The sequence below is a fragment of the Cavia porcellus genome, unplaced genomic scaffold (assembly GCF_034190915.1).
Source record: "Cavia porcellus strain 051 isolate PalLab524CR breed Dunkin Hartley unplaced genomic scaffold, mCavPor4.1 scaffold_19, whole genome shotgun sequence".
NCBI lineage: Eukaryota > Metazoa > Chordata > Mammalia > Rodentia > Caviidae > Cavia > Cavia porcellus.
Window position 1 is genome coordinate 54,728,547 of NW_026947502.1, and position 25,797 is coordinate 54,754,343.

A 25,797-nucleotide genomic window follows, 5' to 3' on the forward strand; every position below is an offset into this window, starting at 1 on the left:
CCTGTGTCTACAGGTCCTCCCAAAGCCTCATAAAGTCATAGATGGGCGTTTTTCAGAAGCCGTTGAAACTAGGGTGCGTGACGCTGGGACTGATTCATGGTGCAGTGCTAGCATCAAGGGCACTAGGATTAAGGGTGTGAGTGCTGCCCACCCGGAATAGCCTGGGTAAAATATAAGGACTAGTACGTGTTGTGGTGGCCCTTTGCTTGTTACTTTTGTTGTTTAGAGCTTGCCGTGAACTGTTTCTCCTCTGTGACGTCCCTCTGCCAAGCCACCTTATCTGGGAGCCAGGAGATTACAGACTAAAACCTCTGCAAACTGTGAACTAGATAAACCTTTCCTCCTTTAACTTCGGGTGTTGGTTTTAGTGTCTTAGCCATGAGAAGGTAACTGAGACAGAGGGCATACCAGGTGCTCAAAGCAGAAAAAGGTCTTCATGGGACTTTTATGATTAGTACCAGAAAGCAAAGGTAATATAAGTGTGAGGAGAAATGATGTGGATAAAACAAAAGTTGCCCTTTTGAGTGTCAATTCCTGGATTGCAGAGACCTTAGAGGTTCAAGAATCCATCCACACAGGCAGTTAACTCAGTCCTGTGAGACAGGGGATCATTGGAAGAGGTGTGATTGGGGCGTGGTTTCTTTGTCTTTAAAAAAATTTTTGGTAAATTTCCTTTATCTTTAAGGATTATGACACGATTGGATTATGTAAGTATAGGACTGGTGTTTGACATGGAGAAGGTGTTAAGAACATTAATTCCTGTGATCTCAGAACTTCACATTTAGGTATACTGAGGCTCCACCTGGCACTGACATTCCCCATCCTTTCCTCAAGTTATGGTGTCTCGCAGTGCAGTTAAAAGGTGGGGATCCACCAAATGGGTTCTTTCCAGAAACCCATAAACCACACTTGTTTTGCTGGACTTTTTTTTTTTTTTTTCAGAGAAAGGGTCACAGCTTCCTGAGAATATAATCTGCTTTGATCCCAGCGAATCTCACAGACTCAAAAGCTCCTGCTCCTGCTCTGCAGACTTCTAGCTGGGCAGGACTGGAGGGCTGAGGTGCTGTGATCCAGAACTCAGGTCCCAGCCTCTTCTCCTGAAAGAGAGGGGCCCTGGCTCTGCTCACGACCCTGGAACACCGCAAGGAGAACTGAGTCACACTGGTGGAAGAAAATACAGTGCGGAGGATTACACTGATCTGGGCTAGAGCTTGTGACAAATTCTGCTTGTCATCAGAGAATCTGAAGACAGGACAGGACCCTGCTCTGCTCCACTTACAGGACAAAGCTGACCCACAATCGGGTGAGTGTGGTGGAGTCAGGGAAGGAGCAGGGGAAGCTGTACAGCCAAAGGCAGAAATGTTCAGGATGGCTTGTAGGTCCAAGATCGTTTGCCTACAGAATGTGACCAACAAAAAAGAAGATGCTTGTTCCTCTCATTTTGCTTAGGAGAATTAATGAGGAATTCTGAGACCATGGAGGCTGTGTCCAGGTTGAGTTACAGAGTTCTGATTACTTTGTGTTCCCATCAACACTTGGGGTGATTCTGTTGTGCCCATTCTGAAAAAATGTGACTTCTTACTTTTTAAACCTGCACTACCTGAGAAATATGATGTTGAATATCTTTTCATTCATTTCTTATTTTTACATCTATTTTGATGACAAAAGGCTCAGGACTTTTCCTATCGAAAATATTTTTTAGAACTGGTTGCTATGTTTCCTTTTTGTAAATTTTTTATGAGGTTTTAGCCACAGATTGTCAAAACCTGTCAATTCTATTGAAAAAGAAAAAAAATTATATTTCCTTCGATATTTGATAGTTCACCTAAAAATCTACCTGGATTTAGCTGAAGATTTACATATGTATATATGTAAACATACATATTGTATATATCAATATACATCTTCAGTGATATATATGTATACATACATATTTTATCTTAATGTCTTTAATAGTTTCAGGTGTTTTAGGATTAAGTATTATTTTTAAGTATGTATGTCTCAATTATTTTTCCCTAGGATATTGTTGAGTCTATTTAATGTTTATGTTTATGAGCAAAAGCTTATATTTGGTAATTTCTGAAATTAGATTCTCTTTCCACTTTTTTCTTCCTGCTCAAGCTTGAGCAAAGTTTGCCTCTGTGTTTGCTTTCTTTGGACTGAGGTTTGAGCTCAGGGGCTCTCATGTGCTAGAAAAGGAATCTAATGTGAGCTATACCTCCAATCCATTTTAAAAGCTTTGAGACAGCTTGCACTGAGTTGCCCAGCCTAGCCTCACATTGGCATCCTCCTGCCTCAGCCTGTGCCATAATGAGGATTTCAGGTACGTGGCACCATGCCTGGCTAGGTTGTATGTTTTGTCTTTAAAATCGACTTTAAGTTTTTGGCTTCACTAGCATATTTTTCTTTATTATTTCATTAATTTTTTACCATTATTATACCTGTATTTTTAGCTTTATTTTTTCTTTCAATCTTTTGGGTCTACTTTATAGTTCCTATTTGAACTACTTGGTTCAAAAGATTGTCTTGCTTTTTGGGCCATCCTTTTTGGTCTCACAAATATAAAATACACTTCAAAGTTCTAGTATATCTGTAAATATCAGATTAGTTGTATTCCACACATTTTATTATCATTTCTTCTTTGACTTGTGAATTATTTAGATATGTATATTTCTTCTTTTTGTTCCTGCATATTGTGACATTTATATGATTTTATAATATAAAAATGGGTGGAAGAATGATAAACATGATCTGAGTAATACTGGCTCTTGATATTCATACACTTGCCTTGTAACACGGGTTGTGTTTCATGAATATTTAGTCCCTGTGTGTGAAAAGGATGGGCAGTCTCCTCCCGAGGTGTGTGGCATCATCTATACGCCCATTGTGTCCTTTCATAACTGTACTGTTCGTGTCTTCTTTATCAGTGCGATTCTTAGAGCAAGGTTTGATCAACAAATTGCCGAGTTCCCCATAGTAGTATTTGTCCTTAACTTTAAGGCTACTTTGTGAGACTCATCTATGCTTTGAGTTATTGAATGTTCTTCTTCCTATAAAGTGATTAGGTAGGTAACTGTCATCGATGGCCCTGATGAGGATTTTTAACTATGCATGTGTCATTAGCAAGATTGCTTGGTAAATTCTTGTCTTTTCGCTGAGCTGGGCTCTGAGGGAAGAGAGACCGTTTCTGTCTCACTCACATAGGGAAATTTCCCAGGACAGGTTTGGCAGCTAACAAGCACTCACTAAACTCGCTGACTGACTGAGTGGTAACCAAGTGAACAAAGCAGTTCCCGTGTGTTTAGCTGCGGGAAGGGAAACCCTTTTCTCTGCAACTCTAACTGGTTAACATGCGCTCGGCAGTGACAGATGTCCAGGACTCTGCTCCCTGCTCTGCTCCCTGACGGTCATCTGTATGGACGTTGAGTAAGGTGGGCTGAGGACCATGCCAGGCATCTCTGGCTGTGCCTTCTCCTTCCTGTGTGCGTGTGAGGAGGACCTGCCTCTCCCTGGGGAGATTGCACATCAGCGTGCTGCTCACTTTGCTGACTTCAGGGCCCTTTAACCCCTTCTGTCTCAGCGAGGGGCTCTACAAGAAAAACCCACCTTGTGCTCACGAGTACCCCAAATGCACGCAGAACGATACACGTGTGTGCACTTTGTTCTCTGGTATTTCACAGCCACCTGCCCTTTCCAGGCGGTGACTCATGGCTCCCAGGTCACCTTCTCTGCCTCTGTCACACCCACTGATATGTGCCTGCCTTCACTCTCCACACTGCCCTGCAGAGGCCGGTTCAGAGTGGCTTTGCTGGCATCCACAGCACCTCCCGGAGCTGTGCTGAGTGTGGGGCTCTGAGCCTCACAGAGCCACCTGCCCCTCACTCTTGTCTTGGATTTTGTCTCTACCTTCAGCGCCAGGCCGGGACCTGATCACTGCACATCTCTTCACCTGCAGAGGCCTGATCCAGTCCACTGACAACTTTACCTAGATTACTGCAAACTGTCCCAACTGTACACCTTGCCCTCACTTTAGTCTCTGTCACCACCGTAACCACAGGCAGGATGTCTCCAGGTGCACCAGAGGTGTCCCTGGGAGCTCAGACCCTGCTGAGGATTCCTGTTTTCACTGCAGGTCAGAGAAAGAGCAGACAAAGACCAACTGGGCCCATCGGGCACCAATGTGTCCCTGATTCTTCTCACCCCATAAGCTTTTTTTCCCTCCTCATTTCTTAGGCATGAGTGTGAGCTCGGAGACTTTGCTCTGGCCAATGCTCGATTTGGAATGATACCGGGTATGCTCCCTGTTTGTACCTACCTCCTTTACGTGTTGTTCATTTGTCACTTCTGAATGAGGCCCTTTTGCAAAAAAGTGTATAACTGCCAACACGGTCATTATACCACCCTCACAGCCCTTTGCCATGAGCCCAGCCTTAGCTCTGGCTCTTCAGTTAGCGGTGGAAATGAGCCTTCCTCCTTCCTGTCCTTAGAGAACCCCTGAGGTAGAGAGGATGGGCACCAGGCTTTGTTTCTAAAGCCAGGAGGAGCAGTGAATTTCACAGCAGTGCTGTGGCCAGAAGCCCAGGCTGTCTGTAGAACACTTAAATGACAGAGTTATGATCCAGTCACCATGCTAAGACTTGATTTCTCATGTGTAGGTTTTTTCCTTTATGAAGTATCTGAAAAAAAAAAACAAAGTAAAGGTGATCCGGCCCGCGGATCAATCCGTGGTGTGTACCTACAGGGGGAACGGGGATGAAATAAAACAGGGGGGAGACAAAGAAAGATTGAAACAAGGTGAAAGAATCTGATCAAGCCTCGTTTATTCAGGAAATGATCACATCTTTTATAGGTCAAGGCGGGCTGGTGGGACTGGAAGAGGCTATGGGGATGAATACAACAGGGTCATCATCACATCCGGGTATGTGATGTAAGCAGGAGAGGATTATGGTTAATGTAGGCAGAGGCATTATGTGCCCATAGGAGAGAGAGGTGGGGAGGCAGCAATGGGACAGTCGCACTGCTCCCTACATCTCTTCCCCTTCTATATTATTTAATCAGGAGTATGGTAGGCCCTGTGAGGACAGCACCTGTCTTAGGTCAAGGAAGCTCATTACATGAACCCAACCGGGCCTTACCCGTCATGGGCGTGCAGGACAGCAGTTGGTTTTGTGTCTGTCGTAGGTGGCCAATGGTGTAACATGTATGTCTTAGTTGCCCGTCTCTGGCTGCCCGGCCATTGCCCCAGGGCAGTTAGGCCACATCATCATATGGGCCACTCTTGGGAAATTCTTCCCCGTAGGTTTGTTGATCTGCCATCTCTAGCTGGTGATAGTATACCTGAATGGGCTTTTCCATAAACGCGTCTATCCAGTTATTACTGAGCGTCATAATCCTCTGAAAAATACAAGGGCCCACAGAAAGGAGAAGCAACAGGGGGACCTACAGCTAGGGGACCCAAAAAGGGGCACTAGGTAAGGGAAAAGTACCCCCCCCCACATCGAGGAGAAGGGGTTAGCAGCCATTTCTTGTTGTCGTTGTTGAAGCCATTTTTCTATTTTTTGGAGCTTCCCTCGCACAACACCGGACTGATTGACATAGAAGCAACATTTTTTTGCAGTCTATTTGGCTGGTTTGTGTTCCTCCAGATTGAAAAGAGCCTCCTCCACAGTCACAGGGGGTTCTGTGCGTGGCTGTCAGCAGTTGTAGTCTGTTTGGTGGGCGTCTAAATCCACCATGGGTGTGGTCCGTTCCAAGGAGAAGGCTGAGTAAGCAGCATAATGCTCCGAGGAGTTGTGTCATCTGTAAAAGAGCACAGGGGGCTGTGCCTCAGGAAATGACATTATTCCCGGGGGTTGCATGGGGTCTTTGAATAACTGTCTACTTATTTTACAAGGCGCTCAGGTAGCCATCTAGCCTCTCTGTCTTGTTGAGAGTAAACACATACTGAGCCTCGTCCCCAGATAAGGACTGGGTCGGGGCCATTCCACATATTGGTTAGTGGGTCCCTCCAGAAAACAGATGCAAATCGTGTTTGAGTTTGAGTATGCCAAAATCGAGATGCCGCGGAGCAGCCTGAAACATCCAGGGTCAGAAAATTTAAAATGAAGAGAGCATGTGAAAGGATATTTCTAGGGGACCCCCGGGTTGGGTACCATGTCTCCCTTTTTATTTTGTCTATGGTGAGTTTAAGGGAACGGTGTGTGAGGTTAACAATGCCTTGTCCCTGAGGAGTATAAGGTATACCTGTGGTGTGGGGGATATTAAGGCACTTGCAAAATTGGGTGAAGGAGGTATTGGTATAGCCAGGACCGTTATCGGTCTTGAGCTGTTGAGGACATCTCAGAACTGAGAAGGCTGACAGCATATGGGCTATAACGTGTCTGGCAGCTTTTTCAGTCTGGAGAGTGGTGAAAATGAAGCCACTGTATGTATCAACAATTACATGTATATGTTTTAGGTTGCCGAACTCATTGAAATGAGTAACGTCCATTTGCCACAAGGCGTTAGGGATTAAACCTTTAGGATTGACTCCCAGGTGTTGAACAGGCAAGTGAATAGCACAAGAAGGTGATTTTTTATAATTTGTCTGGCTTGCTCACGGGTAATTTTATGGAGGAGGCAGAGAGTCTGAGCATTGAGATGGAGTAGCTGATGGGCCTGTTGGGCCTCAGACACCTTAGAGTGATCTGTAGGCTCAAAATGAGTCATAAAGACCTGTGCTCATGTGACAACATCAGCCAGATGATTTTCGTGGGCAAGGGGCCTAGGGAGGTTGGAATGGGCTCACAGATGACCAATAAAGAACTTATGATGGCAAAGCCGTATGAAGTCTTGTAATTGTTTGAACAAATTTGCAGCCGGTGAAGCATGACAGATGGTAGCAATAGTCTCTAATAGTGGAACAGACTGAGCGAGATAAGCACTGTCAGTTTACAAATTAAAGGGTCGGTCGGGGTAAACGGTAAAGACTATAAGCATAGCCTGTAACTCTGCTAACTGGGCAGAGGAGGTGCCTGTCTGGAGGGTAAAAACATTGTCTTGGGATACATAAGCGGCCCTGCCCGAGGAGGAGGAGTCATGACTTTTATTTCCCCTGTGTAATCACTATCTACTATCCTGGGCAGAACTTGTAATCCTTTAAGTGTAGTGCTATTACGTCCAACAATAGTAAGTCCAAAAGTCCCGGGGGGAGGGGTCCATAGATCCCTGAGGGCATGACCTGGACACACATGTCAGGGGTTAATACTGTGTTGGAGGTGGAACAGAGGTCCAATCCTGCATTCCCTGGGGTTGCCCTGAAGAGGTCTGAAATGGATGGTTTTGTGTTGGGACAAACCTTGGAGCCCCAGGGGTTTGTCTGGAATTGGGGGCCTGGGGCTGGCCCCGTGTCCCGTTTCCCTGTGGGGGAAGAGGGTTACCATGAACATCTCTTTTGGATTTGCACTCATTAGTCCAGTGGTCTCCTCATTTGCATCTGGGACATAGCCCTGGATTTTTTGTAGAGGACTGATTTTGATTTTTACTTTTGTAATCACGAGCCATGTGGCCGCTTTGGCCACATTTGAAACAAATGGTATCTTTTTAGAATGAAAGAGGAGTTGTTTAACTATATAACCTTGTTGTGTCGCGGCCATGGCTAGGCCTTGATGATAAGCAGGCCCAATATCTGCGCATAGGCGAATATAACCCAATAGGTCCTCCTTTTTGCGATGCAGTCGAATTGCAGCTTGACAAGCTGAGGTTGCATTTTCATAAGCCAATTATTTGACCAGGGCAGAGTTTGTTTCTGTGGAACGGAAAAGATGGTCTGCTGCCTGTAGGAGATGATTGACAAAGTCTGAAAAGGGCTCCTCAGGCTTTTGTTTTATTTGGGTGAGAGACAAGGTAGCCTCACCTCCTGAAGGGAGCCATTTTTATACTCTAGTGGCTGCCACATTAATCTGCGAAAAGAGGCCTGAATTGAACTGCATTTGGGTATCTTTTGTGGCAAAATCTCCTGTTCCTGTAAGCATAGCGAGGGTCTAGGGGTTTTGCCGTGTGGTGTTATCTCTGGCTGCGCCCTCGCATTGATCAAAAAATTCAGATTTCCATAATAGATAATTGACTCTGGAGAGGATGGCTTTTGCTATGTCTTTCCACTCATTAGGAATAATCCAGCCCTGAGTCAAAGAATCTAGAACTGCAACGGGCCGTATTGAGAGACTGCGACCTTTAACTGTTTTAGAGCTGTCACGGTGAGAGGTGTTTGTATCCTAACCGCTTGTGGTTCAATGCCCTCTTCAACATCCCGTGGAGGAACAATGGCCTCCATGACTGGGAATGCCATTTTCAGCTGGCTGCCGGACGCAGTTGCCATTTTAAGAGCACCACGAGTCTTGCTGGAAGCAGGTGCCATCTTAGGGCCACAATAAGGCTGTGTAGCTTGGAGGGCCTGCAATTGAGTTGAAAGATTTTGGCATTCTTTTTCTAGCTGTATCTGTTTTAAAATACCCCCCTTTTTTGGTTCTAATTCTGCTAGTATGCTAGAAGGTTGAGGCCAGAAGCTAAGTGCATTATCATAGTCAGGGTGCTTAATTGTGGCTGGTGCCACAGCAGGGTCAGGGTGGTATGTAGAGGCTTATTTTGCTAGTTGTTCCCAGTCAACCTCTTGAAAATCAGAGTGGTCAGGGTATAAAACCTTATTTGAATCTCCAATTGGCCATGGAGGTGTGGGGGGTGGTGGGCCGCCATCTTGGCACTGTTGATCATGTCGACAGGAGGAAGTGGGTGGCAGATCACCATCTTAGAGGATTTTTACCATGTCATCAGCCTCTGCTTCTGAGAGGTCAGAGGCTCCAGATTTTTTGAGGATGGTTTTGGGGTAGAATTAGTGGAGTCATGCAGTGCAGCCTCACCTTGTACAACCGTCTCCTCAATCTGAGGATTTGCATGCCACTGAGTCAGCAGCTCAGAGATTAAATTCCAATATGCAAAGGTGGTCACCAGAACCTTTCCTGCACCAAAAACCCTATAATAATCTTTTAGAGCATCTCTTACTCTTTTCCACCTCTTGGTATCTACAGAGCCCTTTAGGGGGAACCAAGCGCACATCTTATGGATAAACTGAAAATACTGCAACCATTTTTTGTTCTAACCCTTACCCCTCTTGTCTTTAATGTCTTGCTAAGGCCTCTCACGAACAATTTATGTTTGCTCAATGCTTGACTCATGTCGGGGAAGGTAGATGAGGTTGCCGTTTACTTACCGTGACTTGGGCGGCACGTCGGGCTGTCGTCTGCGCAGCCCTCGGTCCTTGATTTAATTTGCTTTTACTTTTAGCCTCGGTCTTTGATTTAGTTTGCTTCCTGTTTTAGCCAGCGTTTTCCCTGGCTCCCTTGTTAACTCCCCCATGCCAGGAGCCCCACGTTGGGTTCCACTTGTTCCGGACCGCGTATCAATCCGTGGGGTTGCCTGGAGGGAGAATGGGGATGAAATAAAACAGAGGGGAGACAAAGAGAGATTAAAGCAAGTAGAGAATCTGATCAAGCCTCGTTTATTCAGGAAGTGATCACATTTTTTATAGGCCAAGGTTGGGCTGGTGGGACAGGAAGAGGCTACGGGGCAGCAATGGGGCAGTCGCGCCACTCCCTACAAAAGGAAGTATCTGAAGTCCATGAGTGTTAACCCTTGTCCTCTTCTTCCCAGCTGGTCTTTGTGTTTGTTCCTACCTGTTCCTAGCAACATGGCAAGCATATTTGAGCAGGCTTGCAAGAACATGATCAAAGACCTTGGAGGCAAAGATATGCGGCCTGTCACGTGTGCACTGGATGCCAACAAATTCCGTCAGTTTAGTTTAATACGGAAGAAACCTCAGTTTTTTATTTGGGAACATCCTGATGACTTTCCAGTTGGATATTCTCTCATGCAAATTCTGGAACCAAATTCTTCAATCCCAGGTACTAACAGCCAGGGGAGAAAGGATTCAGGTGTGATACGCAAAGTACTCAAAGTATCTTACAGCATCCAGGAATCCCCAAGACACTTAGCCAAGTAGATCCCAGAATCCACCTTGCCTGAAGGCAAGGTTGAAAGTGCTAACATTGTTTGAGCCTCTGTCTGGACTCAGGCATTTATAGGTGCCTCCAGATACTGTAAAAGTAAATAGAAGTTGATAGAGATGATTTGTTCAAAGTTATAGAATTGGGCCCAAACCCAGGTCAATCTGTCTCCCAACTCCTAATATTGCCCATCCCTGTTAGCACCCCCTTGTGGTGGGCTGCTGTGCTGTGTCTCTGGCAAACTAAACTGAGACTGGCATTTCTTCAGGGGAAGGATGGATCCCTGTTGTGAAGTGCTTGGATTGATTGGAACATGCCCTCTGTGATTATTTACTTCTAATCTTAACTGATTATCTTCTTCATTAGGAGATTGAAATGAATGAGAGGGTTTGGGAGAAAATTGCCCTTATTTTTTATATTTCCATTATCAGTGGTTCAAAGAGGAATTCTTGGCTACATCTCTCTGGTTTCTTTTCTCTTCCCAGACTCTGAAATAACTAAACCACTTTGCATCATGAACCTTGGTGCTAACAAGATGCAGGCCGATGTGGGCATCCATGCTGGTGTGGAAGCGAATGTGTTAGCAGAGGTCTCTTCATCCCATGGATCCACATTAGAGATTCAGAATGTTAGCATCCGAAACCAGGATCTGGAAAACCTTCAAAACAGGTGAGGCCGCTGGAGATGAAGGGGCAGGTCACGGAGTCCCAAGGAATGCTTCAGTCCTTGGTGAAGAGGCTTCTCGCAGGACTTTCTGCTGGGATTGCAATGAAGAAACAGGTGTCCCCAGCTATGCTGCTGTTTAGTGTTTGTTCCATCAATGGTTCAATGTACTATCAATGAACTATTGTTAACAGGTAGTTAGAGCTGTTGGTTACCTAATATGTATCCATTAGGGAAAATTTTATCTATTGTTTTAGTCTGGGGGATAGGACTACAAGACCAACAAATATTCCTGTGCCCGAGCAGCTTGTATTTAGTGGAGATGAGATGGAGGTGTAATGAGGAAATAAACAGTAAAAAATAGGTCAATAGCCAGGCATGGTGGCGCATAATTCTTGCAGCGTGGGAGGTGGGAAGATTTTGCATCTGAATCTAGCTTGGGGCTCTCTGTAACTTAGTAGGAGCCTATGTCACCAACATGAAATAAAAGATAAAAATAAAAAATAGGCTGTGGATATCCCTCAGTGTGAAGTTTCTGGATTCAATCCTCAGCACTGGAAAAAAGGTAAAAAAGCAAAACACTAGTTATAGTGAGAAAGAGATGTTGAAAGTCTTCTAAAACCATGACTATCTTGGTATCTTGGCATTATTTTAAAACTTTTTCCATGCTCCACTGGGTAAAACAGAAGTAAAACTGTCAGTCTAGGTTTTATGGAAGGATGAGTTGGATATCTCAGTGACCGCAATCAAGTCATTAATCGTTCTGTCAGCTCACCTGCCAAGTGTTTTTAGCTTTGGTTTTTAGCTTCCGTATCTGCTGCCTTAGCACAGGTCAGGTATACAAGGCAGTGCTGTCCACTGTGGTCTCCAAGCTGTGCCTCCAGTCACGTCCTGGGACCCCCCTGCATCCTGGATCCTTTCACTGTGCACTTACACTTGTTAGCTAGCGTTCTAGTAAGGGTGTTTGGCTCTCCGTGCGTCATGTGTGGTGGGCTGTCCTCCCTTCCTTTTCCTGCCATGGGCTTCTCAGCATTGACAGCAGGGTGATGCTGGTCGTCCACTTTGCGTGTTACATATCAGATTTGTGGGGTCCCTCAGCAGCCCACTGTGCCTGGAAGGTGACTGCATCGTGGGTGCACGCCACTCATCTGGGGATTAGTCCACTGTTTCCTTCCTGGCTGACCTGCAGCTCTCAAAGGATAGAGTATTTTCCAACCTTTTACTTTCAGTCTAATAATTTCTTTTGGAGTTACATGAGTTTCTTGAATGCAACAGATTGCTGAATTTCCTTTTGTGATCCTCAGTCTGATTCTGATTTATCAGAAAGTTATTGAGGTTTTTCTTTCATTGTGTCCTCTTTCTGTTGTTGACTCCTTAAGTTTTTTTTTTTTACTTGTTTAATTACTTATCTTTCTTCATATGTTCATTCCATCTGAGTTTTTGAGTTTGTTGACTAAATTGTCTCTGTAGGATATTTTTACTCTTATTGGAGTGGTAGTTTGGTATTCTGTCTCTCTTTGTCTCCCTGTATCTCTTTCTCTCACTGAGACAGATTTTCGCTGTGCAGTTCAGGCTGGCCTTGAATTCACTTTGTGGCCGAGGCTGGCCTCAGACTTGCAGCAGTCCTCCTCCTGCTTCAGCCTCCCCAGTGCTGGGGTTACAGGTGTGGGCCGCCACACCTGGCTGTTGTTCTCTTCGTATGTTCCTTGTTGTGGGATGTCCTTGTTTTTCCACGAGTTATTTTTGAAACATGATCTAGCTCTGCAATTGAGGCTGACCTTGAAGTCACTGTGTAGCCTGAGCTGGCCTCCATTCTCTTGCCTCTTCATCCCCAGGGCTGGGATTACAAGTATGTGGCATCATGCCTGGGTCTCTCCATCAACTTTCCAAGAAGGTTTTTCAGGATATGCTAGTTTGGTCAGAAGTTGTTTTCTTTTAGGGATTGGCACACTTCACACCCCTGAACTTTAAAGTCTGTGTTGAGAAGTCTCATTTACTCCAAATGGATTTATCCTTATGCACAATATTTTTTTCTTTTGGTCTCCTCCTACAGCTTTTAAAATTCGGTCTTGTTTTCCTTTTCCGTCTTTCTGTTAGACAACTAGGATTTTGAGAATTATGTGCTATGGGAAGCTTCTGTTTTCACTGTAGTTATCTGGTGTTCTGTAAGCCTTAGTTACCTACATGTTAAATTCTTCATACTGGAAGATTTTCCTGCTATAATTTTTGCAAACAGGCCTTTTATTCTGTGTGCTGTCTTCTGATTTCTATCATCAGTTAGCTTTAGCTTAGTCTTCCTAGCTAGTCTTCATCAAGTGGCAGTTGGATAACATTTTCTTGTTGTCTTACAATTTTAGCGTCTGTCATAAATGATCATGAAGTTCCATCTTTGTCCTTGATTTCTGAAATCATTTCTTTTTGGTCATTTCTGTTGTTTATCAATTCTATCAAATTCTTTATCTCTAGGACTTCTGTTTGCACTTTTGATGGAATCTAAATCTTTTTCAAAGTCTTAGTTCATGGGTTGAACTGTTTTGGTTAACTCTTCCAATTTTAAAATTCACTCCTCCTATATTCTCATTGGTCAGTTTGTGTGTCAGTTTTACTATCTGGTTTATGCCATCTTTTAATTTGCCAAGTTTTCTTCCTGACTCTTATTTTGTGCAGCTTAGTCATCTGGTGTTTGCTTTCCTTTGACTGGTGCCCTGGGATCTGCTTTGGGGTTGTTTTGTGGCATTCCTTTTCATATTTCTCTTTTCTTTTGATGCTGATGGTTGAGGTGAAATACAGTAAGGCAGATTGTTATTGATATCAGCATCTCTTCAGTTTGGTTTTATTTTCTAATAATGTATTCTTGGCTTATTTCTCCAACAATACTGTGTGCCCCTTCTACCTATTCAGTGTAGTTGGGTTGGACCCTGTCTCTCTGCTGTAAACAGAGAATTTCTATTGGATAAAAGTGTCAAAAGTATCAATCCAAAACGTGGCAACTTGCTTAATAATTTCACTGGTAAAACCTCCAGCAGAACACACTGATTTGCACTCTGTGGTTCAGGTGCGATGTGTGTGGATAGAAGTGGAGGGAAAGAGTATGCCAGTGGGCAGGGAGGGGCTCAGAGAAATGTCAATAGACAAAAGCCATAGGAAGTTGGATACTGTTGGGGCTATATTATAGCTGGTTACCTCCCTATTTCCTATTTTTTTACCTTTATTTTGTCCTTATTTAAATTCAAGGCTTACTATATAAAGGTAACCATGTAACACATGTAAGCTTGTGCATCTGATTTATTTCAGAAATGTTGGTGTGGGTGCTGAACTTTGAAAATAGAGCCTTGTCCAAACTCTTCTTAATCATCTGGACCCATCTACTTCTGCCCTTTGAGATGTCCTAGGGTGTGAAATACACAAATTGTCCTTTACTGGGACCAATGTAATTTAGTAAAATGTAGGTGGCCTCAACCATTCAGGACAAATAGTCTCACACCTATGCTACTATTAGATTTTCTTTTAAGTGTACCAGGAATCAAACTCTGGACCTTGTGCTTGCCAAGCAGGCATTTTTGCTGTGGAGCTAAATCCCTGGATCTTGTACTGCCTGTCGAAAGTGGGGTCACATCCGTGCTACCTAGCAAAGATGGTCTTTGCCCTAGGCACCTTGATATAAGGACCCAGCTGTCCCCACCCCCAGGGCTCCCGTGTCAAAGGCTCTGCACCCCCTTCCAGGTCATGAGAAGCGTAACCCGGCACATGCCCAAGGACATCACATGCCCACTCTGAACCTTTGCTCTTCATGTACCTCAGGAAACTGTTGGACCCAGAGCCCTCGTTTTTGAGAGAGTGCCGAAGGAGAGGGGACAACCTGTATGTGGTGACAGAAGCTGTTGAACTGACCAAAGATAGTATCCTGTATGACAACGGCAGTGTGACTATTTCAGGGATGTTGTCTTCCCCTCAGTTTACTTTTATCAAGGTATGGAATGGGGTCACCAAGGAAGGAGCCAGCCTGGGCAGCTTAATATTTACCAAGGGCCCTGGAGCCTATTCAGAACCTGCTCTGGAGAGGAGGGAGGTGACAGGTGTTCCCTCATTATTTCCTGAGGTCAAGGTTCATGAGGTCCTGCCCTCTAGCAGGGGCCATATTCTAAAATCCTCATGAAGAAGGCTTATGTATAGAACTGCTCAGCATTGGTAAAATGAGAAATAGATTTAATTATTCTGTTTATTTATTTTATTTTTGTAACTTTGGGTATTGAACCTGGGGCCATCACATTGAGCTACATACTCAGCCCCTAATTATTTTTAATTCTGAGTCAGCTCCTTGCTAAATTGACAAGTTGCCTTGGCTGAGAAGAATTTGTTGCCCACCTGCCTCAGCCACCCAGAGTGTTGGAATCACAGATGTGAGCTGTCACATCTTGTTTTGGTGTTTGATTTTATTCTGGGTGTAAATAACATACCCTCAAATATCTAATGTGACCATTTGGTACCAGGCTCACATCTGGTTTCCTGGTTGGAGGAAAGAAGAGAGCGGTAACACCAAACTTCAGTCACTGTAGTGACTTTAATTCTGTGACAGCCTCCTAGGAAATGCTCTAAGCAGTGAGAAATCGGTGCTTTCCTGCACACACAGCTTGCATACTTCACTCACAATAACCAGATACAATGTTTGAGTGAATATAAGCAAATTGATTGAACAACTATTTACTCAGACTGTGTGGGTTGGATGCTTCTGTCTTTTTCCACACCATATATCTGAGTTATTGGTCCCCTGTCTAGTACTTCAAAAATAAACGACAACCTCAGATACATATCAATGTTCCCACACTTGGTGAATTAGACATGAGTGAGCCCAGGCTCCACCCAGGTTGTGGGATCCAAGTTCACTAAGTATCTAGATCCACACCACAGTACTTAAGTAGCAAGTTCTGGAAGGCTTACCTCAAAAATAACGTTTACGTGCTTCTAAAAAGAAAGAGAAAAAACTGTCTTATTCCAAGTAACTTCAGCCTAGAATTCTTTGTCCAGTCAAAGTACCAGTCAAAAGGGAGTCAAAGCTGTCTTCAGGTATACAAGGTCCTAAAGCCCAGGTCCGCATCTCCCCAGAGAGAATGCATGAAGTGACAGAAGAGGACTGAGTGTCACCTTAAGTGGTAAAGGCAAGACCTGCAAAGAAGAGTAGCCACGGCCCCACCACAGACAGTGGTGCATGCGCACAGACCTTGGGTCTGAATTTTCAGGAGGCTGGGCGTGGGGGAGGGGGAAGTGGGGGCCATGAGGGAGGGGTGGGAAAATGAGATCTGACTCCTGAAAAAGAGGAACTTAATTGGCTAAAATGCAAACAGTGCAATGCCACAATGGAGACATTTAAATACTGGTAAATACTGCATGACAGGAAGAAAAAGAGCAAACCTGGAACTAAGGAGGAGGCAGGTAGGGGAAGGGAGGGCACCGCCAGTGTTTTTTCCATGGGTCTCCCAGACGTATTCAAGCTTCAAATTGTGTACACACATCACTGTGATAGACATGGGACTAGTGGTGTTTCAAAAGAGCTGAGACCTGTGTTCTCTTTCCAGGGTGGAGGCCAGTACCAAGGTCGGAGTGCGACCAAAATGACCGTCCATCGTGGCATGGTGATGGCCTACAGGATGAAGAAGCTGGTCATCAAGGACAAACACTGCAGTGAGCAGCACCTGAGAGCGGGGGTCCCTTCTGCTGCGGGAGCCAGAGCAGGATGAGGCCACTGTGTGCAGCCTCTGCTGTCCTCCCTGCCCAGTTCTCTACATCTGGGAAGCACAGATGTCCCACCATGCACAGCCATCTCCTCACAGGGCCCCGCTGAAATGCTGCTGTGGAGACGAGGACTCTGACCCTACATGGGAGGGTAGCCATTGGGGTGCCTGCTTGGTGATGTCCTCAGCACCAGGCAAAGTCTGGCCCACATCTCAGCTACCTCCAGGCACTCAATGTCCTCCTGTCTCAGGCACTCAGCAGGAGGAGCTCAAAGCCCCAGCAGGGAACCCATAAAGTCACACTGACACCCCAGAAGATAGCAATGGCACAAACAAAAAAATCAGCAGACCAAGTGTCCCAACTACACAACTCAGGCTTTTTCTCTACATCTGCCCTTTCCCTGCCCCAGATGCACACATTCCCCCATCCCAGGGTCCTGACCCCACCTATGCTGATCTCTGTGTGTGATGAGAGCTGGCCACTGAGTCGGGGGTCCCTCCTGCCTGACACTGAGTCCCAGCTGCACCAGCCCATTCAGCTGGGCCTGGGCACCTTTTAGAGGGGTGGATGGGGCACTCTCCCTCTTTCAGGTACATGCTTTACCCTCTGCAGTGACCTCCTGCAAATTCTGGTCAAGGGAGGGTACCAGTGAGCCTCAGTGGCAAAGGGTCCAGGGAGACTGGACGTTGATCTAGTGCAGGCAGTGGACTCTGGCTTCCCATGGAAGCCGGCTGCAGGCAGTCAGATCTCCACTGGGGCTCAGAAGGGGAAAAGGGAGGAAGGTCACAGACAGCTGCCCAGGGCCTGAGAAGGTGGCAGTGCTGGTAAAGACCACGGTGAACGGCCAGGTGGTTTTAACTCGGGAGGAGATGAGAAGGAGCCCACTTTCACAAATGGGAACAACTTGGAAGCCAAAAGTAACTGGTATGGTTTGAGGAGACCCCAGAGATCATGCAATGTGGAGAACCATGTCCCTATTCCCTGGAGGATGAGCTGCACTGGCTGAGGTGGGAAGACAGGGAGAGCACAGGGCACAGTGTGGACCCAAAAGGAGCTGCTCCAGGGAAGCAGAGAGGAGCCTGGCCTGGAGGGACAGGGGAGGACTGGGCGTAGAGATGGAAGGGGACGGGCCAGGATGGGTGTTGGTGATCTGGAGAGGCTGCATTCTGGGATCTGTGTCATTGCTTCTGTCCCCAAGAGATGAGGGCTACCACATTTTACACAGAGAAAGCACACACTCAGAGCCAGCCCACGTTTCTCCAGTTTCTGGACAGAGCTACGGTGCAGTATTAAGCGGCTCTGCGTGGTATTTCCCTTGCTTTACATGAAGATTGAATTCCTTCTCCAAAGTCAAGCACACTGCACAAGTCCCTTCAGTCAAACCTGCACTGTGTGGGCAGAGGGAACCCCTTCCCTCCGTGGTGGTCACAGTGCCACATGCAGGCCCTCTCTGGAGATCAGCCTGTCCCAGTTCACTCAGTTCACACCTGCCAAGCCCTGGGAACTTCTTTGTCTTGTTCACAGGCTCTTTTCCTGTGCCAGGCAATTAACCTGGTGTTAGAGGACTTTAAGACCTCAGCACGTTCTTAGAGGAAACCTCTCTGTCTCAAAGGGTGCCAGACTGGGAGTTGGTAGGCAGCCATCATAATGCTAAGGAAAGTTGAGCAGGAGAGGATTCTAGCAGACTAGGTGGGAGGCAGCCCATGTCTTTTACCTCTTTAGTGTTGGAGGACATCGTGGTCCCCAATGCTGATTTAAAATGGAGACCTCAGGGGAACCTGCCCAGGATCCAACTCCTTAGACCCAGGGCCATTGCTCTGTGGAGGCAGAGTGTGCTAAGCTGGAGGTGCAGGCATGGCATTGAGAGGCAGGGTAGCTACAGCTATGCTAATTGGGTTCCTGTCCCATCCAGGTATCCTTGTGATCGATGACAAGAAACAGAAGACCTTTCAGCAAGGTGAGACCAAGGGCCCTGCTGAGTCCTGAGGCCTTTGGATGCCCCAGCAGCTTTTCCTCGGAGGAGCCCTGGGACTCCTTTCCATGCCAGTGTCTCATCCCCTGTTGCTGGCCTCTTCTTCAGCCCAACTATAGACCCCAAGGGCCACAGGGAAAGCAGCTTATGTACTTTAAGCCCTGGGACAAGTTCAGTTTGATAGGGGAGTCATCAGTAGGGAAATTTCTCTACTGAATAGCGGAGACTGAAGAAAGTGGGGAGAGCTGGAACTGTGAGTGGAATAGGGAAAAATGGGAAGAGGAGGATCAGGAGAGAGTCCAGGTCTCAGGAGTGCACTCTGCCCTTTCTCTTTCCAGAGAAACCACAAATGATAATCATGCATTCTGCTCCAATAAATCCTGGAAATGTGGTATATTGTGCTGGCACAACCAGGAAGTCTTCGGAAAGTTTGTTTGTAAGAGAAACACCCAAGCAGTGGACAGAACTCCACAGTGAGCAGGAACCCACGGGAGGTATGTGGGTGGGGTAACCCCTTCCAAGGAGAAAGAGCACTGCAGGGGCTCCTGTGTACCATTTCTGCTGCTCTGCCCGTCTGGGGGGCAGTGTGGGCAGCATCTCTCCCTGTCTGGGCACACATTTCCCACCACCCAGAGCCTCCTCCCCCTCTCATGGCCCAGCTGAAATGCTTCGGGGGAGACACAGAGACCAGAGCTGCATCCTTCAGTCTGCACCTGGGGAACCCTCCCCAGGCTTTGCTGCCATCCCCTACTGTTCAGCAGTGGGACTCCATGGCCTTAGGGAGGCATAGGAGAGGGATGGGGGGGGGGAGAAGAAAGCAGAAGCAGAGTCTCTGAGATTAACACTTGGGTGGGGCTTTTATTTTCTCTTTCTAGAGCTGGATTTGAGCCTCATCCTTCCACTTGGTGAGTGAGTGACAGCTGGGCTGGGGGTTCGGACTCCTCCTGCACACATTGAGCCAGAAGCTCCTCTTGCCCTGGCCTGGCTGCACTGTTCTGGACCTGGTCTCTGGGTCCTGAGGAGCCTGAGGCCAGGGAGCCCAGTGCTGAAGAGGGAGGGGCGAGCATGGGGGTGGCCAGAGGCCAACAGCAGAGGAAGGGGCCCAGGAGGAGGGCAGACCCAGCAGAGTGGGTCCCAAGGTCAGTTTGGGATGAGGAAGGTAATTTTCTGATTCTCTTTCCAGGAAGACTAGAGGAACCCTTTGGGCAAGGTGAGTGTGTATTAAGAGGGAGGGATCTGGGCCTCTGGGTGGGAAACAGAAGGTCGAATGTTGATATTGGAAGTCTCTGTTTGGATAAGGAGAGTGGGCTCCGCTTCCCAGTGGACATGCTGGTTCCAAGTCTTTACTCATGCAAGCTCGCAGTGAACACCTGTGAGGCCTCCCAGAGCAGCACTCTTACTGTAGGGCCTGAGTTATGTCAACTAATCCAGCGTGGAGAGATGGCCAGTGCTTCAGGCATGCTCTTTACTATTATCCCCTTCTCAGTGCATCGCCTGATGCTGCCTGAAGCCTCCTGGGAGCATTCCATATTTCAGCTTCTGTAATTCTTCAGGCATTGACTATGCTGGTGCAGCTGTGAGATAATAAGCCAGGCTCCTCTGTGCCAGGCACTGTGCAAACATAGTTTTATTTGGTCTTCACTGTGGCCCCTGTGAGCATGTGTGGAAATGGACCCCAGAGCTCTGAGGATCTTCACATGGTGAGCTGAGGACTAGGTTTCATAGTGCTCCTGCCTTTCCCAGAATGAAATTTTGGTCGATTTCTTCCACCATCAGGGTCAGAATCATTGTGGCCATCCCTGCGATTCTATGCTCTACTTCCAGAGCACTGAGACTGTCCGCCTTTCTAGACTCTAAGGACACTCTAGTGCGAGAGCCTCAGCCGTGTGAGAAGAAGACTTGGATGAAGTTCTGAGAGACACAAAGGAGCTTGGCTCTAGGCAAGCGGGGAGGTTATAGGATATCAGGACTGTGCTAACTGTAGGATTTCATGTGCTCATTTTCTGAGAACAGATTTCCCTTTCCTCCAAGACGAGGTGTCTGGAAATGTGGAGGCACTGGCCCAGGTCTCAAAGGACCAAAGGGCCGTCATACTCCACAGTATCCTGTCCATGCTGGGGGACAGAGAGGCACTTAAGGACCTGTTGGATAAGGTGAGGGTCCCCTCCCCACCCTAGTGGATCTTGCTGTGTGGCAGCGGGGGGATGTTTAGAAACTGGTTCCTGTATAGCATAAGGAAGAGAGAGGAGGAAATGTCCAGGACGTGGGAAGTACCAGGAGGGCTGTCCCCACATGAAAATCAGGGTACAACTGTTGTGAACAAGACCACCCGTCTCCTGCAGTTGGAAATGGAAAACCTGGGCCATCTGGAAGGGCCTGGTGGCAGGCTCCTACAGGAGCTCCGACAGGAAGCAAGCCCTCGCTGGGTTGACCTAGAGCACCTCACTGTTTACCTCCTGGAAGTCTTAATGGGTAAGAGTGATTAGAGGGAGGTGTGGGCGGGTCCTCATGGTGCATCCCAGGGCTCCTCCATGGCAGCCTTAGACAACAGCTCTCCTCAGGCCTGCAGTTAGGATGCTTCTCAGGTCCCCTTTCCCTCTAAGGTCAGGAAAGCTCAGGGTGACAGCTCCTCATGTGACACAGCCTGAGCTCCAAGCGCAGAGAGCCAGTGGCCACCAATCCTAAAGCATCCACGAGTCAGATGATTCCAGCCCGAGAATCCCCCCTTGGGACCTCGGTTCTCAGCACCCTGGAGATCATCTCCAGGGAGAAGGAGCTCAGAGGGCAGGCGCTTTACCCGCAAAAGTAACAGGAATTACCCCTCCGCCTCAGCATCCCCTGTCACTGGGTCTCCTTCCTGGTGAGAAGGATGACTAGACTCTGTTACTTTTCTTCTGCATCATGTCTCTGTCCCCAGTGCTGAGTGATCACCAGCTGCTCCTACTGGTGCAATCTGTGGAGAAGAGGATTCTGCTTCCGCAGCGAGAGCTGGTGAGATGTCCTGAGGCTCTAGCACTCTTGGGAGAGGGCCAGGGAACCTGGAGGAATGTGCTTTTCAGATCGGTTGGGAGGTTTTCTGGGAGGGTAGATGCGACCCCAGTAAGGTCTTGGGACATCCTGCCTGCAGTGCCCCTCAGGAGAGCTGCCTCCTTAGCCTCAGTCCACCTCAGGAGTGCCTGTGTTATCATGGACCCACCCACAGTTGGTCCCAACCGGTCTAGAGGGCCAGGTCTTTGAAAGCCTAGAGGATGTAGCATACATTCTGACATTATTTCAGCGTTTCCATTTGCAAATTGTTCTCTGTCTTCACATAGGTGGTATCAGCAAAAGAAGTGTTGACTATTAAATTGAAAAGTTATTACAGTAAGAGATACATTGTCTCTTATTACACTCTGCTGCCAAAGACCCACCCCAGTGGGGACACACTGATCCCGTCACCTTTACCGCTTTGTGAGCAGGTTCTGGAAGTCCTCTCTCTTGAGCGTCTTGTGAGGTGTGATCATAGTCCAGGGTGTGCTACAGCCAGGGGCCATTCCATGAGAAGACGGACATGTCCTGTCATGACAGTGGGCCCCTTGCCCTTTATTTCTTGGATCTAGTGCTCTGCAGCCTCTGGTCCTTCCCCAAAGTCAAAATGACCATGAAGATAAACAGTTTGAATCTATTCAGGATATGGAGGCAACCACAATAGCTCAATAAAGATACTAAGGAAAGGTAACCTTTACAACCGGCAGGAATGGTTGGGCCAATGTGTTCGAAACAAGTGGAATATCTGAATGGGATTAATGGCAGTGTGTCTTGTACATTTAAAAAATTGAAATGTTGGCCGGAATTTAGCTCAGAGGTAAAAGCGCCTGCCTGACAAGTGCAAGGTCCTGAGTTTGATCCTCAGTACAAAAAAAAAAAAAAACCAAAAAATTTAAAATGTGTTTTCTCCCCTGATATGGACCTATAGATACATATGTGTTTAGGCACATAGAGATACCTATGCACACGTTACTGCCCCCTGACATTTTTATCCTAGGAGGCAGGCTGAATACCACTGTTCTGTAGCTGAGGAGCCAATGCACAGGGATTTTTTATGCCCTGCTCACACCAGCACCTGGCCCCAAAGCCCTTGCCTCTTCTGCTGTCCTCAGTGGTCCCTGGATGTGGACACAGAGGGTTTCTCTCCCCACTTCCAAAGGTTGATCTGTGCCATCTGATCCTTCTTCCAGGTGAGGAGCATCCTAGAGCCAAACTTCAAGTACCCCTGGCACATCCCCTTCACCCTCCAAGCAGAGCTCCTTGCCCCACTCCAGGGAGAGGACTTGCAGCTCACCTATGCCCTGCTGGTGGAGTGTGACCTCAAGATGGCGCTGGAGAGCCGCCGGTCAACCTGGCACCTGGGAGCCAAGAAGCCCTTGTCTGCCCTCTATGTGGCCCTGTCAGTGCTGCTGAAGCTGGCTGAGGCCTGAGTTCTCCCTGGAGGCCATCAGTCCTGGGAGGCCTGGCCCACCCCAGCCCAGGCTCTGGGAACCCTCAGCAGGCTGGGAGCCTGCTCCAAGCCTCTTTGCTCCCCATGGTGTGTAGAGACAGGGACTGGGGGAGACTGGAGGGAGTGCTCTAGGGTGCTGACAAGGATTAATAAATCTTTTAAACACCTCAAAGGGGCAAAGCTCCCTTTTATGTCCTTATTTTAAATTCTGGCTCGGGCACAGGCCTAATTGTTGATGCCAGTGCCATTTGGGGTGTGTCTGTTCCCCTCACTCTGCTGGCCTATACATCATTTATCCACAGATACACCAACACCTACACTGATTTGTTGGGCATTTCTCCCTCCCGTGCAGCTAAAACAGTGTAACTGATGGTGACACCAAGCACCAGAGATATCGTGCTGTGCCGGCTGCATTCTCCCCGCTGCACTCAAATGTGTGCAGCTTCCTGCCCTTACCTGGATCTCTCGTGGGGAGTTACCAGGAGGGAAGCAGGTCATCTTTCATAAGTTCATGATTTACCTTTATCCTCAGTCAGTGACTATGTAAGAAGGATCAATGCACGTGTCCGTAAAAACACCAACCCTAGTCTTAGGGGTCGAAGCTCTGAAGGGCCATTCAAGCCCCTCAAACCCCAGGAATCTCCTGAGGTCTTGGTTCCAAGACATCGTGGCTCAGCTGCCTCTGCCTGCTCCCAGGTTCCTTATTTCCTTGAAATCATTGCTTCACAGGGAGCATCCAAGAGCTCCTGGACACAAATTTCTAGTTCCATTTGTTCCCGGGGATACCTGGCCAGAGATGTCATGGAAACCATGGGTTTGTACAGTACCTCTATTCCGAGTCCTCCCTGGATTCTTCTCTCCTCTCACAGTCCACACAGCCTACTTCTCTTCTTCCCCACACTGCCAATATGTTTACCATTTTCTCAGCTTTATTAAAGACTCCAGATATTTCCAGGACTGCTAGATTCTACCGCAAAGCACAATTTTAAAGACGATTTTACCATTTATTCATAGTTCATTTTGGCTTATTTAAATTTTAAAACTATAGTGCTATATTCAACATCATTTAGATCACTAAGGTTTTTTTTAATGTTTTTTTTTTTTTTTTTATCGCTACCAGGGATCAAACTGACAACTGCACACTTGCAAGGCAGGCACTTATGCTGCTGAGCTAAATCCCTAGCCCACTAAGGTTTTTTTATTTTCTTCCTTCCATTGGCTTGGTTTATTCATTTGAAACTCAGCACGCTTCATCTGTTTATTGTTACATTAATTTCAGTCTTTCTTTTGTACCTATCTTTTTTGAATAAATTTCATTTTTCAAATATGTAGTCTTTACCATCATTCCCAGAGTCAATATAATATAGAAAGATGTTCCTCAGCAGAGTGCCAGTTTCTCTCTATGTCTTTCACCCCATTTCCCAAAACTTTTGTAGCTTACTAATTTCATTGATTTCTGGTTTTCTTTCCAGTGTTTCATGTATCAAGAATAAGCCAACAATTTATATTTTTCATTTTCCTTTCTTGAAGGGAATATCTATGTATAATCTTTTATTTTTTTCTATTCCCTAGAAAAAATTTCATATCCATATCTTGAAAATCACCTTTTATGTAGATTTCAGGTGTCCTTTACTGGTTGTAAGGAACCTTAGTTTGTTCACCCAATTTACTCTGGAACATTGATGTGAATTTGCATCATTTCCACATACAACTAGTGCTTTCCTAATCCTGTGCACATGCACTTTCTGTTGTTGGATATTTATGTTCAGGACATTCTCAGAAGTGACGTTTCTCTGTCCAGGTTTTATACATGTGTGTTTGTCAGACATTACCAGGTCTCTCTGCTCAGCCTGTTAATTACCCGTCCCCACCAGCAAGGAATGAAAGCCCCAGTGGCATTCCTGGCTCAGCCAGTGTTCAGTTTTGCCTAAGATATAGCGTTGTACTATACTCCTCCTAATTTCCATTTCTCTGACTGTGACTAAAGATGAGTATCTTTGCAAATAGTGTCACTACTGGATAACTGTCCACTTCTTTGTGAGTTATTTATTAAAGTCTTTCAATTTAAAATGTTTTGACTCCTCCCCTTAACTTTCAAAAATGTCGTCATATTAGAAATGAAAGGGTTTATCACAATATTTCTGTTATTTTATTTGAACTTGCCATTTGCCTTGTTATTTCTGAGGATCTGGGCCTCTTCAATACTAGCTTCATTTTTCTGGCTCTGAGAGTATGTGAAAAACCCACACAAATGGAAAAGTGAGCTTATTTACAATTTGGCAAATTGGGCCAATTTGAGTGAACAGAAACACTACACTCATTGGAAGCAGAATGTGGGCCAGGAAACTAGGCACAGACTCACTAGCAGGCCCGGAACATGATGAGCTTTGGGCTGCACTGATTCCTTCTGTAACACAAGTTCTCATTCTCAGGATGAAGAAGCTGAACAAATAACTTGCCTTTATTTTAATTTTTGAAAATACTTTCATTAGCACATGTTTGCATGTATGAGGATCACATGCCTGCGGGGATTTTGGTAATGCACATAACACATCTTAATTTTTTTCACTTCCCCCTTCCTTCCTCCCCTCTCACTTTTGTATGGCTTATTAGAATTACATTCTGCACAAATCTAGCATTTTCTTTCTCTATTAGCTGTTTCCAAGAGGTAGCTGGTATGCATTGTGTTGCTATAAACCTGGCTAGAATGCAATGCCTAGGTCCTTTGGGAAGATAATGTGAACACGAATATATGGATCAAGTGGATTTCTAGTTTTTGTTTTTTGTGGAATCTCGGTCCTCATTTCCACAGCACTTGGCCTAGCTTACATTCCCACCAACAAATCAGAAGAAATCCTTCTCCCTCAGAACCTCATGAATTTTTATTATCTGGTTTCTTGATGATAGCCATTGTTTCA

General features: G+C 46.4%; 1 protein-coding gene across 4 annotated transcripts in view; it reads left to right on the plus strand.

Annotated features, from left to right (window-relative positions):
* The window catches only part of Gsdmc (gasdermin C), a 61,102-nt gene extending 38,051 nt beyond the window's left edge, over positions 1 to 23,051 (plus strand). For 2 of the 4 annotated variants that reach the window (XM_063231103.1, XM_063231104.1), the window contains exons 2-13: positions 9,685 to 9,935; positions 10,523 to 10,706; positions 14,502 to 14,670; positions 16,274 to 16,379; positions 18,343 to 18,387; positions 18,741 to 18,896; positions 19,278 to 19,307; positions 19,586 to 19,612; positions 20,416 to 20,555; positions 20,745 to 20,874; positions 21,320 to 21,393; positions 22,620 to 23,051. In XM_063231103.1, the coding sequence (XP_063087173.1) occupies positions 9,722 to 9,935; positions 10,523 to 10,706; positions 14,502 to 14,670; positions 16,274 to 16,379; positions 18,343 to 18,387; positions 18,741 to 18,896; positions 19,278 to 19,307; positions 19,586 to 19,612; positions 20,416 to 20,555; positions 20,745 to 20,874; positions 21,320 to 21,393; positions 22,620 to 22,859 (1,515 nt within the window). In that variant the 5' untranslated portion in view covers positions 9,685 to 9,721 and the 3' untranslated portion in view covers positions 22,860 to 23,051. Of the gene's footprint in view, positions 1 to 537; positions 621 to 942; positions 1,304 to 9,684; positions 9,936 to 10,522; positions 10,707 to 14,501; positions 14,671 to 16,273; positions 16,380 to 18,342; positions 18,388 to 18,740; positions 18,897 to 19,277; positions 19,308 to 19,585; positions 19,613 to 20,415; positions 20,556 to 20,744; positions 20,875 to 21,319; positions 21,394 to 22,619 lie in introns of those variants that run through there. The other 2 variants (XM_063231102.1, XM_063231100.1) reach the window with 2 other exon arrangements.
* Positions 23,052 to 25,797: the final 2,746 nt, after the last annotated feature.